Source organism: Diceros bicornis, chromosome 34 (assembly GCF_020826845.1).
Source record: "Diceros bicornis minor isolate mBicDic1 chromosome 34, mDicBic1.mat.cur, whole genome shotgun sequence".
NCBI classification, from domain to species: Eukaryota; Metazoa; Chordata; class Mammalia; order Perissodactyla; family Rhinocerotidae; genus Diceros; species Diceros bicornis.
The window spans coordinates 36,247,537-36,268,043 of NC_080773.1; the positions used below are offsets into that span (position 1 = coordinate 36,247,537).

At 44.5% G+C, this 20,507-nt stretch overlaps 1 protein-coding gene across 1 annotated transcript; it reads left to right on the forward strand.

Annotated features, from left to right (window-relative positions):
* Nucleotides 1-974: 974 nt before the first annotated feature.
* LOC131397517 (zinc finger protein 256-like) lies at nt 975-15,136 on the forward strand. The gene is made up of 3 exons (XM_058530541.1): nt 975-1,220; nt 3,841-3,967; nt 12,216-15,136. The coding sequence occupies exons 1-3, from the start codon at nt 1,188-1,190 to the stop codon at nt 14,705-14,707; spliced, it is 2,652 nt and encodes an 883-aa protein (XP_058386524.1). The 5' UTR covers nt 975-1,187; the 3' UTR covers nt 14,708-15,136.
* The last annotated feature ends 5,371 nt before the right edge of the window (nt 15,137-20,507 follow it).

Consider the following 20,507-nt stretch of genomic DNA (forward strand, 5'->3'; position numbering starts at 1 on the left):
AGTTATTGGCCCATCTGGGCAGCAGGTAAACAAACCTGTGTCTCTGTTTGGTAACATGCATCCACGTGCAGATAGAACTCTAAAAAGATACCATGCTGCAAAGATTGATTCTCTCCAGGAGTAGAATTATCAGAAACTTTTGACTTTCAGTTTTATAAATGTACATAGTACAGTACTTCTTAGTAAACAACAGCTAATTTGATTTTTATACATTAAAAACTTTCCACGTATATCAGGAAAAAGAGTGTGCATGTATAAAACAGTTACAACTATGTTATATGGGTAAAAAAAATTCTATGTTTTATGGATAAGACAGCGTTTCTCACTGAGTTGGGCACAATCACTGACTATACAGGCAAGAGAGACGTTTTCTCTGGAGACCAGAGACCCAGATCCCACCTTGTCCATCTGCTTCAGAGCCGCCTAATATCTCCTCTTCCATCTTCTCCATCATGGTCCTGAATGGTGTCTTTTCTTGTCCCAGACTGAATCTACCAAAGGTCACAAAAATGACTTTAACACTTCAGGCTGCATGTGTTTGAAGTGCAATAAAATAAGGTTTATTTGCTTCTAGCTACCAGTGGATGACCACTGTAGTCGGCTTCATGGAGTCTGAAATAATGTCTCAACACTTAAGTGATCAGTAGCGTTGAGGACTCTTAAGAACACTTAACATTCCCCAGAAATCGGCCTGCCGCCCCTTTAAGAAGGAGCAAAGCTCTTTCCCCGCTCTGTAAGCACAGTGAGGTCATTTCCCAGCGGCCTTGCGCAGCTGCTGGGCCGCTTCTCTGGGAAATTCTCTGAGCTGCTTACTGGCCTGTGGTGCTGTGGGAACCACATTACCCAGAAAGCTATGCGTTGAGCGGCATCGGGATTCCTCCAATGAAATTCCAGAGAGGAGGCATTTCCGGGAGGGCGAACCTCCTTGAGGTGGGTCTTCTGGCGTTTTTGTGGCGGTCGTTGTAGCGGCTTTCCGGTCCCTTCACCCGGTGAGAAGCTCCGGCTCCGGATCGCCAGGTGGGGACGGGGGTCACGGACAAACAAGGCGCCACAGGAGGCGCTGTCCGCGCTGCACAGGGCGGGTCAGAGGCCCGGCGACGCTGCCTGGGGGACCGGGGACAGGGACCGCCGTGCCCGGGTCCCCTCCTTTCCCGCCGCTCCCGACCCCGCTCTGCCCCCGGGGTCCGATGGCGGCGGCCGCGCGGAGGGAGCCGGCTCAGGTCAGTGCTCGTGCTCCGCGCCCTCCCCGCCCTCAGCCCAGCCCAGCCCTAGAGCCCCGAGTGCGGGCGCCGCTCACGGGCCTGCAGCCCAGGCCCGGGTGTCCGGGACGGGGAGGCGCTCGTGGGGCCTGTTGTTGAGAGCCGGCGTGACGGGTGTGGGAGAGGGTCCCAGGGGAGGGCCCAGCGGGGGAGAAGTGTGGAAGGCGATTGAGCGGGAGGAGTCGGGGACCCAGGGGTCGTGTTCTGTGTGGAGTGAACAGAGTGTGAGGAGGAGTGTCACCTGGACTGGAGGCTGAGGAGCTGTTCCTTCTCCGAGGGCCCTGGGAGCCGTGGAGGGTTGTGAACAGAAGAGGGACACTGTGTGTGTTCTGGTTTAAATAGTTTTCCCAAAGCTGCTCAGCGAGAGAACACACTGGAATGGGGGTGACGAGGCCAGTGAGGCACAGGGGGGTTGAGTCCTCGTCTAAGGTCGCAGAGCTGGTAAGAGGCAGCCCTGAGAACTGAGGCACAGAGGTTAGTCCCTTAGTCCGAGGTCACCAGATTCCAGGGCTGGGCTGGGATACAGGGGAGGCCTGTGCATCTGGAACCCAGCCATGGTTGCCTGTCTCTTCCCACAGATTCTGAAGGTTGAAAAAGCACTTAGGGAACCTACACAGGGAAGGAGAGGGCGTCCCAGACCCTCCGTGGTCCTGACACCACCTGTGTCAGGGATTTTGGTGACTCGAGCCTCTTCCCTTGCTATTTCCCTGGCTTTGGGATGTAGGCACCCTGGGGATACCCTTAAGCCCAGGGTCCTGAGTGAGACCAAGGGTAACGTGGAGGTGTTTCCGTTTCTGGCAGACAGTGTAAAACACGTGTGAAAGGTTATCCCAGGAACAGATACCAGGAACATAAGTGTGTGGAAATGCTTGGAGATGTGACTGAGCTGGAGACAGGGGACAGCAGGTTTCCATTCTTTCTGTTAAGAAGAAAGAGCAGGGGGTCAAGAAAAAGGCCTGTAGTGTGGCTACCTGAGAAGTTGGGCATCTGTTAGGGAGGTAAGGGGAGGTTTGGATAAGGGGAAGAAGCTGGTCTTACCCAGGTTTAACAGGCTCCATCTGACTGCACAGTGCAGACCAGACTTTTGAGTTAAGCCAGGAGGCAGGGAGACCAGGAGGAGGCAGCTACTGTAATCCAGATGAGTGTTGATGGAGCAGAGTGGTGGCCATAAAGATGGGCAAAAAGTTGGACTTTGTCCGTTTTCTTAAGAAGGGTCAAGTAGATCTTTTGGGTGTTGTAGGTGAGGGAGACAAAGGGAAGAGTCAGGGATGACTGCAGTGTCACTGGTCATAGAAGCTGAAAGGATGGAAGCTCCAACTGGGATGTGGAAGTTCATGACAGATTAATTTTCCTTGGGAACATCAGAAGTTTTTTTTGGCGCTGTTAAGAGTCTGACATTTCAGAGAACAGTGAGTGGGAGCATCAGATGGGCAGCTGGACACACAGATCTGGAAATCTGAGGAGGGGTTCAGGATGGAGACATCGAAAAGTGATGTCTATTGTTGGACCAGGAAGGAGCTGTGCATCCCATTTAGGTGGGGGAATGCAGGTCGTCATGGTGATGCTATTCACTGGTCAGAAAGAGGAGGATGCATGATGATGAGTGGTTTTCTTGCTGTCCGCCTAATGAGGTGCAGAGGTGCACACAAACCCGGGTGAAGGGGAGAAGTGGTCATGGTGACCGTATGGGAGAGAGCATGGTCTGGCAGGTGACTAAGGCTTCCGTGGGATGAGTGGACCTGAGATGTCTGTGGAGGCAGAGGAGTAACTGAGACAAGATGACACTGAGGCCAGGGCTCCCGCACCTTCACTAATGTACAGCTTCACCAGAATTTTGTGGTGAGCTTCAGTAGGGTCTGGGGTGTTCAGTGTTGATGGTGAATGAGGTGTAAGGCAAATGTGGTCATTTGTGAGAGTCACTGTGCCTGGCACAGAGACCATCAGGGCTGGGGTTTTAAGGAAGGTTGAGTGGAGAGAGGAGGCTTGTAGTCTCTGAGGAGACAGGAAGTGCAGCACATAAATGGAAGTAGGTCAGGGGTATCTGTAGTTCACACGTGCTTCTGAGTGGTTAATATTGAAGCAAGGATCAGAGGTATAGAGGAGGCCTTCAGAGCAGCCTTTGGGGATTTCCTTAAATACAGAGCTGTGAGAGTGCAACTGTGCGCACTGAAGAATTGTGAGAGGTATAATCTACAGAATGATGTGCACATCAAGAGGACGTGTGAGCTGATGGCCCTAGGGCTATGGTGTTGGAGACTGAAGGCCTCCAGTTTGGCTGTGTCCTGGAGTCCAAATCTGGAGACTCCAGGGGAATTGATTGACAGGATAGGTGGGACCCTACAGGCCAGGACCAGAGCTTGGATGACGTCTCTGTGCCCCCCTGCCTGATGTTTCTGAGGGCTGAACACAGTGAATAAAGGGACCCTGGGGATAGGACGGGCATTAATGGCACCTAGGCCTGAAATTCCTCTGAGGTGGGGAGCTCTGGAGGAGGATGCGTGTGGAGTAGATGTGTGGGGAGATGGATTATGGGATCCCAGAGAGACGATGTTGATGGTTTCATCTGTCCCGATCATAACAGGACAGTGTGACCTTTCATGATGTTGCCGTGTACTTCTCCCAGAAGGAATGGAGGCTCCTTGATGATGCTCAAAGATGCCTGTACCTGGATGTGATGCTGGAGAACTTTGCACTCATATCTTCACTGGGTAAGACTCTCACGGCCTCACCAGTGATCTGGACTAGGCTCTGTTCCCCCCGCCACAGCCCTTCTCAATCGTTTCATGTGGACAGTGGACTCTAATTGCTTTCTCGGTTTTCTGGGTCGTTGCTGTGTTGCTAGGACTGGGGTGTTTGCCCTGCCCTCTTCTCTCCCCTGCAGCCCTGATAACCTGCTGTATGGAACCCTCTTGGGAAAGGATTCCAGGTTGGTAGTATTGCAGTGAGCTTAATGGATTCCACCGTGCTTGCCCCCGCTCTCTGGGTCAATGTATCCAGATCCATATCATTTCTGTGTCCCAGGTTTTGATCCCTTGTTTTCCCTGACATTTCCTCATGGCTGCTTGTGCCAGGCGTGCAGGCATTGTCATGGTCACTGCTTACCTGAAGCATGGGCTACTTTTCAGCACCCTCCTGCATGGTTTGTAGTGTTTAGGTCTGTTTTCTTTTTTTTTTTTTTTCAGGCTTACCTAGATATAAAATTGTATACTGTCATTCCTTGGTATCTTCAGGAGGTTTGAGTGGTTCCAGGATCCCCCATGGACACCAAAATCTGAGAATGCTCAAGTCCCTTATATAAAGTGGCATAGTCTTTGCATATAACCTGTGTACATCCTCCTGTATAAATCATTAAATCATCTCTAGATTACTTATAATACCTAGTACAATGCAAATGCTATGTAAATGCCTACACATAACTTCATTCATGTGGATTCAGTGTAGTGGTGGTGCATGGCAAATTCAAGGTTTGCTTTTTGGAACTTTCTGAAATTTTCTTTTTTCAGATATTTTTGATCCATGGTTGGTTGAATCCATGGATATGGAACCCATGGATATTGAGGCTGACTGTATATTAAAGTGCACAACATGATGATTTGATATATGTATACATTGTGAAAAAATTGCCACAATGAAGTTAAACTTCATCATCTCATAAAGTTACCTTATTATTATTATTATTATCATCATCATTATTATTATCATCTTTTGGTAAGAATGCTTAAGATCTACTCTCAGTAAATTTCAAGTGTTATTAACTATAGTCACCATGCTGTACATTACATCCTCAGAACTTATTCATCTTATAACTGCATGTTTGTACCTTTTGACTAATGTCTCCCCATTTCCCCCATGCCCCAGCTCTTGGCATTCTACTCTCTGTTTCTATGATTTTGATTTTTTTTCTTTTTTTACATTCCAACCACAGTGAATAAGGGTTCCCTTACATCTGCACCCTCACCAACACTTATATCTGCTCTTTTTGATGGTAGCCATTTTTTTTTAATTTTTTTTTTTCAATTCTTATTTATTTATGTTTTTCCCCCAAAGCCCCAGTAGATAGTTGTATGTCATAGTTGCACAGCCTTCTAGTTGCTGTATGTGGGACGCGGCCTCAGCATGGCCGGAGAAGCAGTGCGTCGGTGCGCGCCCGGGATCCAAACCCGGGCCACCAGCAGCGGAGCGCACAAGCTTAACCGCTAAGCCACGGGGCCGGCCTGACGGTAGTCATTTTATCAGGTGTGAGGTGATATCTCACTGTGGTTTTGATTTGTATTTTCCTGATGATTAGTGAGGAAGAGCATTTTTCATATACATGCTGGCCGTTTGTGGATCTTCTTTCATAGAACGTCTGTTCATGTCCTTTGCCCATTTTTAATTGGATTGTTCTGTTGCTGTTGAGTTGTATGAGTACTTTATATATTTTAGATATTAACCCCTTATGATATACAACATTTGCAGATATTTTCTACCTTTTCATTTTGTTGATTGCTTTCTTTGCTATGCAGAAGTTTTTTAGTTTGACATAGCCTGACTAGTTTATTTTTGCCTTTGTTGACTGTGCTTTTGGTGTCATATCCAAAAAATTGTTGCCAAAATCAATGTCAAGGAGGTTTTTCTCTGTTTTTTCCAAAGCATTTTACATTTTCATGTCTTACATTTAAGTCTTTAATCCATTTCGAGTTAATTTTTTTGAGTGGTGTAAGGTAGGTTTCTTTTTTTTTGCACGTGCATATCTAGTTTTCCCAACACCATTTATTGAAGAGACTATCCTTTCCCCATTGTGTATTCTTGGCACCCTTGGCAAGGAGTAGTTGATCATATATGTATGGGTTTGTTTTTGGGCTCTATATTCTATTTCATGGGTCTGTGTGTCTGTTTTTTCAGTGCCATACTGTTTTATTACTGTTGTTTTGTAATATAGTTCAAAATCATGAAGTGTGATGCCACTAACTTTGATCTTGATCAAGATTGCTTTGGCTATTTGAGATCATCTGTGTTTCGAATTTTAGGATTCTTTTTCTATTTCTGGTAAAACTGCCATTGGAATTTTGGCAGAGATTGCATTGAATCTATAGGTTGCTTTGGGTAGTAGAGATATTTGAGCAATCATAATTCTTCCAATCCAAGAACATGGAATATCTTTCCCTTTATTTGTGTCTTCAGTTTCTTTCATCAATGTCTTACAGTTTTCAGTGTACAGATCTTTTGCCTCCTTGGTTAAATTTATTCCTAAGTATTTTATTGTTTTTCATTTTGTTGTAAATGGGATTGATTTTTTAATTTCTTATTGAGATTTTATTGTTAGTGTATAGACACAGCTGAGTTTTGTATTTTGATTTTATGTTCTGCAAATTTACTGAGTTCATTTATTCATTCTGACAGTTTTTTAGTAGAATTTTTTATGGTTTTCTTTATGTAAGATCACATCATCTGCAAATACAGTTTTACTTCTTTTTTTCTAATTTGGATACCTTTCCCTTTTTTTTTTTTTTTTGCCTTTTTGCACTCGCTAGACTTCCAGTATTATTTTAAGTAGCAGTGGTGAGGGTGGGTATCCTTGTCTTGTTCCTGATCTTAGAGCAAGAGCTTTTAGCTTTTCATTGTTGAATATGCTGGTAGCTGTGGGCTTATCATGTATGGCCTTTTTGATATTGAGGTACATTCCTTCTATACCTAATTTTTTGAGAAGTTTTTCCATGAAAGGATTCTCAGTTTTGTCAGATGCTTTTTCTGTATCTATTGAGATGATCATATGATGTTTTGCCTCCTTCTGTTTATGTGGTATTTATTCATTTCCTTATGATGAACATCCTTGCATCCCAAGGATAAATCCCACTTGGTGACAGCTTATGATTCTTTTCGTATGCTGTTGAATTGGGTTTCCTAGTGTTTTGTTGAGTTTTTTTACACTTCTCTTGATCAGGGATGTTGGTCTGAAATTTTCTTTTCTTGTAGTGTCCTTGTCTGGCTTTGGTGTCAGGTTAATGCTGGCCTCCTAAAATGGATTTGGAAATGCTCCTCTTCAAATTTTTGGAAGAGTTTGAGAAAAATTGATGTTAATCCTTCTTCAAACGTTGATAGAATTCATCAGTGAATCTATCTGTTCGTGGCCTTTTCTTTCTTGGCAGATTTTTGATTACTGATTTAATTTCATTACTTGTTACTGGTCTATTCAGATTTTCCGTTTCCTCATGATTTTGTGTTGGTAGGTTGTATGTTTCTAGGAATTGATCTGTTTTTTCTAGGTTATCTAATTTGTTGGCATATAACAGTTTATAGTAGTCTTATGATCCTTTGTGTTTTTGTGCTGTCAGTTGTAATTCCTCCTCTTTTATTTCTGAGTTATTTTATTTGAGTTTTCTCTGTATTCTAAGTTAGTCTAGCCAAAGGTTGGTCAATTTTATCTTTTCAGAAAACTAACTCTTAGTATTGTTGATCTTTCTATTGCTTTTATAGTTTCTTTTTTATTTATTTCTGCTCTGATCTTTGTTTTGTTCTTTATTCTGCTAACTTTGGTCTTAGTTTGTTCTTTGAAGTGTAAAGTTAGGTTGTTTACTTGAGACCTTCCTTTTTTCTTAACGCCAGCATTTATCACTCTAAACTTTGCGATTAGAACTGCTTTTGCACGTTCCATATGTTTTGTTTCATTTTTGTTTGTCTCAAGATATTTTTTGCTTTTTCCTTTGACCAATTGATTGGTCAAGAGTGTGTTGTTTAATGTCCACATATTTGTAAATGTTTTAGCTTTCATCCTGTTACTGATTTCTAGTTTTACCCATTGTGTTAGGAAAAGGTACTTGATGTGATTTCACTCTTCCAAAATTTGTTAAGACTCTGTGGACCCAGAATTTGTTAAGAGGATAACGTAGGATCTGTCCTAGAGAATATTCTGTGTGCACTTGAGAAGAACGTATATTCTGCTATTGTAGGATGGAATGTTCTGTATATGTCTGTTAGATCCATTTGGACTCAAGTATCATTCAGTTCAAATATATCCTTGTGAATTTTCTGTCTGGATATCCACGAGTCGTTGAAAAGGGACCTATTGAAGTTCCCTCTTAATATTCCCTTGCTATCTTTTCTGCCTTCAGATCTGGTTGTATTTGCTTAATAATTTAGATGCTCTGATGTGTGCTGCATGTATACATACAGTTGTTACATTCTCTTGATGAAGTGACTCTTTTATCATTATATAATGATTTTCTTTGTCTCTTGTGACAATTTTTGACTGAAAGTCTATTTTATCTCATATAAGTATAGTTACTCCTGCTCTCTTTGGTTTCCATTTGTGTGGAATATCTCTTTCAGTGCCTTCACTTTCAGCCTGTTTGTGTCCTTAAAGCTGAAGTTACTCTATTGTAGGCAGCATATAGTCAGATCTTGTTTTTTTCCCCCTTCAGCCACTGTATGTTTTTTGATTGGAGAATTTTTTTAGGACCTACTATTGCCATTTTGTTAAATATTGTCTGGCTGTTTTGTAGTTCCTTGGTTCCTTTCTTCCTCTCTTGCTGTCTTCCTTTGTGATTTCCCATGGTGGTATGCTTTCATCCCTTTCTCTTTTGTGTATCTACTATAGGTTTTTGCTTTGTGGTTACCATGAGGCTTATATAAAACATCTTATAATCATAGCGTTGTATTTTAAGCTTATAACTTAACTTCCATCCCATACAAAAACTATACTCTTTTACTCGCCCCCACATACATTGTATGTCTTTGCTGTCACAATTTACATCTTTTATATTGTGTGACCATTAACAAATTATTGTGGGTATAGTTATTTTTCATACTCTATCTTTTATCATTTATACTAGAGTTGAGTGCTTAACACACTATTACATAATAAGAGTATTCTAAATTTGACTATATACTTACCTTTGCCACTGTGTTTTATATTTTCATGTTACTAATTAGTGTACTTTCATTTCAGCTTGAAGAAGTCCCTTTAGCATTTCTTGTAGGGTAGGTCAAGTGGTGATGAACTCCCTCAGCTTCTGTTTGTCTGGGAAAGTCTTTTTCTCTCCTTCATTTCTGAAGGGCAGCTTTGCTAGTAAAGTATTCTCGTTTGCAATATTTTTCTTTCAGTACTTAGAACATCATCTCACTCTGTCCTGGTATGTAGTGTTTCAGCAAAGAAAACTGCTCATATCTTTATGAGGGTTCTCTTGTATATGTTGAGTTTGTTTTCTCTTACAGTTTACAGAAGTGAGTTTTGTTATGTGTCTTGGTGAAGTCCTCTTTGGATTGAATTTGTTTAAAGACTTATGAGCATCATGTCCCTGGATGTCTGCTACTTTCCCCAGATTTGAAGAGTTTTCATCCATTATTTCTTTCTATAAACTTTCTTCCCCTTCCTCTCTCTCTTCTCCTTCTCGGGCTCCCATAATGCAAATATAGTTTTGTTTTATGACATCCACTACTTTATGTAGGCTTTCTTCACTCTTTAGTTCTTTAGTCTTTTTTCTTCTTTCACTGGATAGGTGAAGGTAGGTCAAAAGACCTACCTTCAGTTTCAGATTCATTCTTTGGATTTATCAAGTTTGCTATTGCATTTTTTCATTTATTATAGTCTTTAGCACCATCATTTTTGTTTAGTTCTTTTTTATATTTTCAATTTTTCTGTTGGAAATCTTTTTTTGTTTGCTTATTGTTTTCCTTATTTTGTTGAATTGTCTATCTCTGTTTTCTTGTAGCTTGCTGAGCTTCCTTAAAAAATTATTTTGAATTCTTTGACAGTTCATAGATGAACATTTATTTGTTTGGAGTGACTGGTAAATTATTGTGTTCTATTGGAAGTGTCATGTTTCCTTGATTTTCGTATTTCTTGTAGCTTTGTGCTGATGTCCGTACATTTCATGAAGCAGTCACTTCTTCCAGACTTTACGAAAGGTTTTGGTGGGGAAACTCTTCACCCCGTGTGGGTGCGAGTGTGCCATCTTGGTGCGGTGTGGTATGGTGGTTCATATTACAAGAAGGCCTAGTGGCTTAGTGTCTGTGCAGCTCTGTCACATGAGGTCAGCATCAGCGAAGATTGCAGGGGTCCTCAACAGCGAAGGCTGTGGGTGTGCTCAGCAGGGGAGAGTGCTGATGGAGGGACCTCCTGATCTCTTTGTCCCATGGGAAATATGTTGACTGAGGGTTTCCCTGTTGATGCCAAGTCTGGCTCTTGGGTGCCTTCATGGTGGTGGTGATATTGATGTCTGATGTGGAGGCACCTCTCGTGCAGCTATGGCTCTGGGTTCTAGCGTGCAGAGAGACACGAAGCAATAGCAGTTGTAGGGTCCCAGATGCTGAATAGCCTGCAGCAGCATTGACTTCATTGTGTAAGATGCAGTCACACCCTGAGTGGTGATGAAGCCTGTGACCCGAGCATGGCTGAACACAGAGAGAGAGAGTCTCTGGAGTCTGAGGAGCTGTCTGGCCCACAGCAACCATGGCTCTGGTGTCTGAGGTACAGGTGCTCAGGTGACAGTCGTGGAGTCAGGTTGTGGAGTATTGGCAACCATGGAACAGTTGTGGCTCTAATGTCTGTGACATGTGCAGGATTGAGAGGGGTGACAGCTCTGATCCTGAAACAGAGAAATAGCTCCTTCATTTAGGGGGCAACTCTGGGAGGTGTCTCATGGCAATAGATATTGGTTACCTTAGACAGCTGCCCGTGTTCTCTGCAGAGCAGTCAGCTGGAATCCACACCTGTAAACCCTCGGCCTCCTCTACTGTGCACACTGTGGGTTCAGCAGCTGTAGCGAGGGCTGCGGAGGTTCTCTGCAGCAAAGGCTGCTGGGGTCCTCTGCAGAGCAGGTTATTGGGGACTGTGATGGCATCTGCCCTCTGGCTAATACCCCCAGCCCCTGCCCTTCTTCTTAGTTCCTGTTCATCTCCAGGTGTCTTCACTAAGTCAGTGTCCCGAGTGATCTTTTTTGAGTGGTTCTTCTCCTTTGTATGTTTCGATGTGTTGCTGTGGTATCTTAATTGGGCTCTTGAGCCCTCCAGGGGCCAATTTTGTTCATAGATAGCTGTCTAATTGTTTCTTGTTGGTGGCAGAGGCTGGTTTCCTCCTCTAGCCTGCTGAGATCACTCACTTAGATCTCTTTTCTGTGATCTGTTGTGGGCTGAGTTGCTCTGTGTGTGTGCCATTCACCTCCTGTCATTCCCTTAGGCTTTGTATCCTCCATGTCCCATGTAGTTGCCCAGTTAAGGCTTAGGGGAAAGAGTTCTTGGTGCCTCACAGGATGGATATGACTGCAGCCATAGCAAGGTGGGCTCAGAGGGGGCCTGGCCCTGGGAGTAGCATCTGGGGAGCGTGTGACGTCAGGCCCATATTCAGATCATAGCAGGAGCCTATCCTGTTCAACCAGATTTGGTGCCATTGCTGGTAGCCACACCCCACTTTTACCTTTCCTTCCCCCTATTGACACTTTGTCAACTTGTGCATTCTACTATTTGTCTACTGTGACTTCCAGCCCAGGGAGAATCGCCACGTTTCTGGACTTCACATATGACCCGTTTCTCTCACCACTCCTGCAGTGCTCTCCACCGTTGGCATTCACATGTTGGGCTCTGAGGTGTGAACATATCCCTGTATTCACACTGAGCAGCAGCTAATGCGTTGTGATTGGATTTTCATGGGCTTGGATGCACCCTTCTACTGAGCCTCACAGCAGCAGCAGAAAAGGTCCTGCAGGAAGCTGTGGGCAGAAAACTAGGTGTAGACCCTGCTTCTCTTACTTCTGTCATACCCTGTCTTTGAATCCTTCCCCTGGTGAGGTCTCCACCAATCTGTGATCTTAGGGGCCCAGTGATGCAGAGCAGTCAGCTGCTCCTTCAACTGAATTCTAACTTCCTTGTCTTGAAAAGCATCCCACAGATTCATTGTGAGATGAGAGAGATGCACACTTGTGATGGGGTTGCCCCTTTCTGTAGTCAACACGTACTTCATCAGGGTTTCTTTGTGTTCAGGTTGCTGCTGTGGAGCAGAGGATGTGGAGGCTCCCTTTGAACAGAGCGTTTCTGTAGAAGTTTCATCTGCCAGGACTCCCAAGGCAGCTCCATCTTCCCAGAAGACCCACCCCTGTGAGACATGTGGTCCAGTCTTGAGAGAGATTTTCCACTTGGCTGAGCAGCAAGGACCACAACACAGACTGCAACTGTTGAGGTGTGGGGCTTGTGCAAAACAATTTGATTTCAGTGCAAAGTTTCAACAGCACCAGGAGCAGCACACGGGAGAGAAACACCTCAGAAGCAGTGTGGACAGGGCCTCGTTTGTGAAGAGCTGCAGATTCCATGTGTCAGAGAAGCCCTTTCCCTGGGGGGAGGTTGGGAAGGACTTCCTGGCCAGCTTGGGACATCAGCAACAACTGACCACTCATACTGTGGAGAAGCCAAACAAAATCACCCAGTACGAGGCCACTTTACCAGGCAGAAAAAGTCATTACACCTGGGGAGAATACAAGAAAGCCTTCAGCCCCAAAGGCACACTTGTTCAGGACCAGGGTGTCCACTCTGGAAGACAGTGTTTTCTGTGCCATGAGTGTGGGAAAACATTCAGGTACAAATCCTCATTTGTTGTGCACCAGAGAGTCCACACTGGAGGAGGGCTTCATGTGTGTGAAGAATGTGGGAAATCTTTTATCACTCGTACTGCTCTCCGGTATCATCACAGAGTTCACACTGGAGAAAGGCCTTATGAGTGTAGTGAATGTGGGAAGTCCTTTACCCGAAAAAATGACCTCTTTATACACCTAAGAGTTCACTCAGGAGAAAGGCCTTATGGGTGCACTGAATGTGGGAAATCTTTTACTTTTAGCTCCAGCCTTCGTTATCACCACAGAGTGCACACAGGAGAAAGGCCTTATGAGTGCCGTGAGTGTGGGAAATCTTTTAACGATAGGTGGACACTCATTCGACACCGGAGAATTCACACAGGAGAAAAGCCTTATGTGTGCAGTAAATGTGGGAAATCTTTTACCTTTAGCTCCACCCTCCGGTATCATCAGCGAGGTCACCTTGGAGAAAGGCCTTATGAGTGCAGTGAATGTGGGAAATCTTTTACCTCTAGCTCTGCCCTTCGTTATCATCAGAGAGTTCACACAGGCGAAAGGCCTTATGAGTGTAGTGAATGTGGGAAATCTTTTATCTCTAAGTCTTATCTCCATTCTCATCAAAGAGTTCATTCTGGAGAAAGACCTTATGAGTGCAGTGAATGTGGGAAATCCTTTATCCAAAGAAATAACCTCACTTTACACCAGAGAGTTCACACAGGAGAAAAACCTTACAAGTGTAGTGATTGTGGAAAATCTTTTAACAATAGGGTGACGCTCATTCAACACCGGAGAGTTCACACAGGAGAAAAGCCTTATGAGTGCAGTGAATGTGGGAAATCCTTTACTACTAGCTCTGCCCTCCATTATCATCAGAAATTTCACACAGGAGAAAGTCCTTACGAGTGCAGTGAATGTGCGAAATCTTTTATCTCTAAATATGACCTTCATTCTCATCAGAGAGTTCATTCTGGAGAAAGGCCGTATGAATGCAGTGAATGTGGGAAATCTTTTACCTCTACCTCTGGTCTTGGTTATCATCAGAGAGTTCACTCAGGAGAAAGGCCTTATGTGTGCAGTGAATGTGGGAAATCTTTTATCTTTAGCTCCAAACTCCGTTATCATCAGAGAGTTCACACTGGAGAAAGGCCTTATGAGTGCAGTGAATGTGGGAAAACTTTTAAGGATCGATCCCAATTCAATAAACACCACAGAGTTCACACTGGTGAAAGGCCTGATGAGTGTAATGAATGTGGGAAGTCCTTTACCCAAAAATCTTCCCTCTTAATACACCAGAACATTCACAGTAGAAAAAAGTCTTATGAGTGCAGTGAATGTGGGAAATCTTTTACCTCTATCTCTGGCCTTGGTTATCATCAGAGAGTTCACTCAGGAGAAAGGCCTTACAAGTGCAGTGAATGTGGGAAATCTTTTATCTTTAGCTCCAAACTCCGTTATCACCAGAGAGTTCACACTGGAGAAAGGCCTTATGTGTGCAGTGAATGTGGGAAATCTTTTTTCAGTAGCGACACCCTCTCTTATCATCTGAGAGTTCATGCAGGAGAAAGGCCTTATGAATGCAGTGAGTGTGGGAAATCTTTTACCTCTAGTTCCACCCTCCGTTATCATCAGAGAGTTCACACAGGAGAAAGGCCTTATGAGTGTAGTGAATGTGGGAAATCTTTTATCTCTAGCTCCAACCTCCGTTATCATCAGAGAGTTCACACAGGAGAAAGGCCTTATGAGTGCACTGAATGTGGGAAATCTTTTATCTCTGGCTCCAAACTCCGTTTTCATCAGAGAGCTCACACTGGAGAAAGGCCCTATGACTGCAGTGAATGTGGGAAGTTTTTTATGCGAAAATCTACCCTCTCTAGACACCGGAAAGTTCACACTAGAGAAAGGCCTTAGATGGGCAAGGAATGTGCAATTTTCTTTGCAGTGGAATGACACCACTGGGAACTATGTGAAGAGCCATCTGTCTGAATTGATTCTCATACATCTGAACATGCACAGTGGGGAGATTTCCTGTAAGTTTCAGTTGTGTGGGAAGCTTGTGTAAATACGTTGCCCTTTCTAACGTGTCTCTTTCTAGATTGATGTCACTCCTAGTTTCTGTAGACCAAGCCATTTCACCTCTACCATCTGGCAGGTCCACACAGTGTGCATCAGTCACGACCCCAGTGTGCTCAGGGAAGCTGACCTCTGTTCTCCCATGTATTAGAGCAAGTTAGGAGTAGCCTGAGCCCTTAGGGCTCAGGTTTCCCTCTGCCTTGACTTCCTTCAATATGGACCTGAATCACTGTTGGCCCACAGAATACCATGAGTTGCACTGGCAGCTTACAGTTTTTTAGGGACATGTGGTCTCACCTGATACTTGGGATGAATTTTTCTAGCTTCCAAGTCACGAACTCAAACTGCCTGCTGCACATTTCTTTGTTTTGTACAATAATGAAGGCCTCGTAGTTTAAATTCTCCTTGATCTTAGGTGTTCTGTTTACTGTGTGGAGTTGTTCATAAATAGATTCGGGCTCTACAAGCATGAAGGGGTGAACAACTTTTTATGGGCCTCAAACTTTGTGTGCCTGAAGAGATACAGTATGATGGTAGAAAGTAACTTGCCGGTTTTGACCAAATTTCCATTGCTGCCTACAGCCTCCCAGGAGAGACTGCAGGGCTTTCTGGTCCTCATTTGAGGCCTGGATGCTGTGTGTTCCAAGAGTCTCAGTGATGACCCTGAGGAGAGGGGTGGTGAGAACCTCAAGTGCATCTGAGAGCAGCATGAATTTTTTCCCTTCCTCACAGGAGGTCTCACAGGGGACACAGGCATTGTGGAGGGGATATCTTCCCCAGATCTCTGCAGAGCCATGTGCCCTGATGTCCACAGTTTGTTGGATGAGGGTCACTGGTTGTAAGACCATTGGGTCCAGGGGAAACCATAATTGGTACAGAAACACTGGCATAACAGGGAGTGGAGGAGACTGCAGCCAACCAGATGGAATGTGCCTCTTCTAGAAGTACATCCAAAAATGTTTCAGTGAAGGTGACTGTGCAGGATCAGTTTGTACATAAATCTCGGGACCTGTTTGTCTTGTGTAGCTGAAGTCATTTTCAGAGAATATAATAAAAATAATTGAAAGGTTTTGTGGAGTTCTGTAGCCTCTCAGTGATGTTCACCTCAAGGCCATTACTGCACAGGCAGGAAAAAGAGAAAAAGGGTATTCGTGCTTGACTGATGTGGCTCTTATACCGCAGGCAGCATTCCTGTTGACTTGAGTGGCAGTGTCCTTTATTGCTTCCCATATTTGCTACCACTGAGGGAAGACTGACCCTCCCAGAGGGCATGAGGAGAGAGTTGGTGGAGTCAGTATAGGGTTGTTAGTGCCATCAATTCAATTCTGACTCCTAGAAACCCGGTGTACAGCAGACTGGAACCCTGCCCAGTGTTTTTGCCTGTCCTCTCACTTGGCACTATAACAGACAAGGCTCCTCTGCAACTCATAGGGTTTTCATGGCCAATTTTTTCAGAAGTGGGTGGCCAGGTCCTTCTTCCCAGTCTGTGTTAGTCTGGAAACTCTGCTGAGACCTGTCCACCATAGGTGACCCTGATGGTATTTGAAATACCGGTGGCAAAGCTTTCAGCAACATGCAGGCACCACAGTATGACAGCCGACAAATGGGTGGTGGGGTTCCCGGACTGGAAATGAACCCGGCGCGGCAGTGATAGCGGTGAATCTTAACTGCTAGACCACCGCAATGTTGCGTTGTAAACTTATTTTCCAATTGAGTGGGACGTACAGATTTTTTTTTCTTTTGAGCCAAATTTTAAAGCTTTATTATGGTATAATTTCCATGTACTAAACAGCATGTATTTTAAATGTACAATTTGATAAGTTTTGACATAGGTATGAACCTCTGAAACTATCATAGTCCTGATAATGACCTCTGTCTCGGTATATTTACCTCATGTCCTATTATGTTCTTTCCTCACCCTTCCCACCTCTCCAGCTAACCACTCATTTACTTTCCTTACAATAGATACTTTTACATTTTCTTGAATTTATATGATTGGAATCATAAACTGTTTATTCTATTGTTTTTTCTGGTTTCATTTATGTTTCATAATTTGAGATTTATGAGTGATATTATATGAGTAGCTCATCTTTTCTTTTGCTGAGTGATATTCTTTGGAAATACCACTGTTAGGTTATCCATTCATCTGTTTATGGGCTTTTTGGTTATTTCTGTATTTTGAGTATTGAAAATAAAGCTGTTACAAACATTTGTGTCAGCTCTTTATATGGTATGTGTTCTTTTATCTTTTATCAATAACGTAGAGTGCAGTGTCTGAGTCACAGGGTAGATGAATGTTTAACTCTTGAAGAAACTGCCAGCCCATGATGTACTGTGATTGCTCTGTTTTGCACTCCCAGCAGCAGTGTATGCAAGTTCCATTTCCTCCAAGTCCCTGCCAATACTTGATATGGTCAGTCTTCAATTTCAGCCTTTTGGTAAATGTGTCATGTTATCTCAGTGTGGTTTTAATTGCATTGCTGAAAGGATTTGTGACTGAGTATTTTTCATGTCTTATTTGCCAATTTTTGTTTTGTGTACAATTTGTGTTATGCCTATTTTCTTTCATATGAGTTACCGTTTCCCTTTTCATTTTCAAATAAGACACTGAAACAAAGACATGTTGGAATTTTTCTCCTAAATGGCGTTAAACATTTTCCTGTATGGAGTCATTGTTTCTAAATACTAGAAGGATGTTTCCTCATTGGTTTTCCTCAGACTTTTTGTCTCACATAATGTCATGGCCAGAAACACCATACACGGTTAAGTTTCGTCTGCATTATTACCATAATCTCCATCACTTAAGTCCAGGCATTCAGTAATACAGTAAATCTACCCCCGGTTTGCAGTGTTTGCCAATTTCCACAGTGTAAATTCTCCCACCATGGAAGTGGGATGTGCTAAGAGAAGGAGCGGAGGAGTTCCACTCGCCTCCCATGGTGTTGGGCAGAAAACCGAACTTGGCGTGTGCGGGCGACTTGACAAGGCCAGGCAGGCAGCTGGGGGCTGTGGGAAGGTGGGAGGTTGCGGAGGCCTCACAGGCGGGAGACATTAGAATCCTGATGGGCTGGAGGGGAGAGTTCTCCCTGAACATCCTGGGGGGTCTTGGAGACCCTGAGTGGCCTGACCTTAGTGACAAGGCATCAGAGCAGACACCTTCGGTTCCCAGTTGCCTCCTCCGACCCGACCCGGGACCTTGTAAAGGCTTCTCACCCTCTGGACGCTCTCTGTCCCGCCCTTTTCCTCGTTCCCTCTGTGCTCACTGCCTGTTGGTCTCCAACCGGGGTTCCCCTTCCGTGCGTTTCCCACCCCTGTGAGCTGCTTTTCCACACACCCCGGCTCCGGGAGGACTCCTGCCTTCCTGGTTGGGGGCGGCGGGTCGAGGGGCCTCCGGGCGTCCCACGCGGGCGGTCCCGCCGGGCTCTCCCTGCTCCTGCTTCCTGGGGCCCCTGGGGAGGTCTTGTCCTCCGCGACCCCACGTGCTTCCAGTCACTAGAGCCTCGTGGGGTCGGAGGTCGCATCTGGAGGGGACGGTAGGAGGGGGCGAGCCAGGTCGGGCGCAGGGTGGGGTGCTGGGGGCCCACGAGGCAGCGCAGACCCACGGTGCCCGGGGCGGGCGGCCAGGAGGAGACAGCCGGGGTGGTCGCACCCCGCGGACAGGGTTCACGAAGGAACCTCCGCGCCGCGCCCGCTTCTCTCTCTGAGGCGACGCCGCGCCCAGCGCTCCCGGCGCTCCCGCCCCCAGCAGCGCCCCGCCCTCCGCCCCACGGCCCGGGGACGCTCGGAGCCGCTCGGGCGCCCCCTGGCGGCCCGCGTGACCGTCGGGACTCAAGTCCGCGGTTCGGTTGTCCGCGGTGTGTTGTCGACGGAGAAATGGATGTCAGACGGCGGACCACAGAGGCAGAAAGCGCAGAGAACACTCAGCAGAATGAATGCCAGAAAGCTCCATGTAGCTTGTCATTTTCAAATTGCAGAAAATCAAATTGAGGACGTAATCCTGAAAGAAGCCAGAGGGGACAAATACCTTCCTTTACCTGTAGAGGAACAAGATAGGAATTACACCCAACTTCTCCTCAGGAACCGTGCAAGCAAGAAGAGAGAGATGAGATATTTAGTGTTGAGAGAAAAAATCACCTTCCTAGAATTCTATACCTGACAAAATTATCCTCCATTAGTGCAGGGGAGACAAAGCCTCTGTCAGACAAACAAAAAGTGAGGGGGTTTGTTGCCGGTAAACCTGCCGCCTTAGTCCATTCCGGTTGCTGTAACAAAATACTACAGACTGGGTAGTTTATAAAAAATAAGTGTTTATTTCTCACAGTTCTGGAGGCTGGGAAGTCCAAGGTCAAGGTGCCGGCCTGGGCGAGTCTCTGGTGAGGACCCTCTTCCTGGTTCATAGCCCTTCTTGCTGTGTCCTCACATGGTGGAAGGAGCTGGGGATCTCTCCAGAGCCTCTTTCATAAAGACACTGATCCTGTTCATGAGGGCTCCAACCTCGTGACCTAAGCCCCTCCCAACCGCTCCAGCTCCTAATACTTCTATTAGGATTTTTATATCTTTAGGGGTCAGGATTTCAACATATGAATTTTGGGGGGACATAAACATTCAGACCATAGCATCTGCCTTGCAAGAAATTTTAAAAGTGCTTCTTTAGAGACAAGGAAAATGATCTGGTTCAGAAACTTGCATCTACATAATGAAAGGAAGAGTATCAAAGAAGGAATAAGTGAAAGCAAAATAAAAAGTATTATTTTTCGTCTTAATTGATCAAACAAAGAACAATTTGTTCAAAATAGTAATACCAACAATGTATTCTATTATGTATGCTTATATTATGAGTATGTGTGTGTATATATATGCTTATTATGCTTTTATATAAGTGGAAATTATGACATCAATGATAGAAGGGACTGGAGGGAGGAATTGGGGTTATTTTGTTATTAAAAGATACTCACACTACCTGGGAGGTGGTATAGTGTTATTTGAAAGTGGACTTGCATTAGTTGTCAATGTTGATTGCAAATTCTGGGGCAACAACTTAAAAAGGTAAAAAAAGAAGTATAATTGATATGCTAAGAATCGAGAGAACAGGGAATCATATAAAATGTTCAGTTAAAACCACACAAAGGAGAAAAAGAGTGGAAGACTAAAGTTGGAACAAAGTGGAAATTAGTAACAAATATGGTAGATATTACTCCAACTGTATCAATAACCTCTTTGAATGGCAAAATACTAATTTATAGACCAATTCAAAGAAATTTTCCCAGTGGTCAAAAACCAAGATCCTGCTATATAGGTTGTCTACAGAAACTGCGATGATACATGTGCACTGTTTTAAGCCTCGAAGTTTGCAGTAATTTGTTACAGGGGCAATAAATAATGAATAGAGGGACAAACATGGAAAGAAATGAAATAATCGAGAAAGACAAAGTTAAAGGAAGTCAGCGAGTGCTCACTTCTTTATGAAGGTTCTGACTGTATGTGATGCTGTGGGGTCAGTGTGGGTAAGGAAACTGCTTTATTTACTGTGGCGTCATTGCTTAGCAGTATCCATTAGCTGTTATTAGGCAAAGGTATAATTGTGTATTGATGTTTCCTCCTAAAATTATTCAGGATGATGGGGTTAGAAATGACCTTA

What these genes read in the sequence shown, in the direction of transcription:
- LOC131397517 (XM_058530541.1), top strand. Translation starts at nt 1,188, where the DNA reads ATGGCGGCGGCCGCGCGGAGGGAGCCGGCTCAG. An exon ending in CGCGGAGGGAGCCGGCTCAG is followed by an intron (nt 1,221 to 3,840) that starts GTCAGTGCTCGT and finishes CGATCATAACAG; the next exon opens with GACAGTGTGACCTTTCATGA. An exon ending in TGCACTCATATCTTCACTGG is followed by an intron (nt 3,968 to 12,215) that starts GTAAGACTCTCA and finishes CTTTGTGTTCAG; the next exon opens with GTTGCTGCTGTGGAGCAGAG.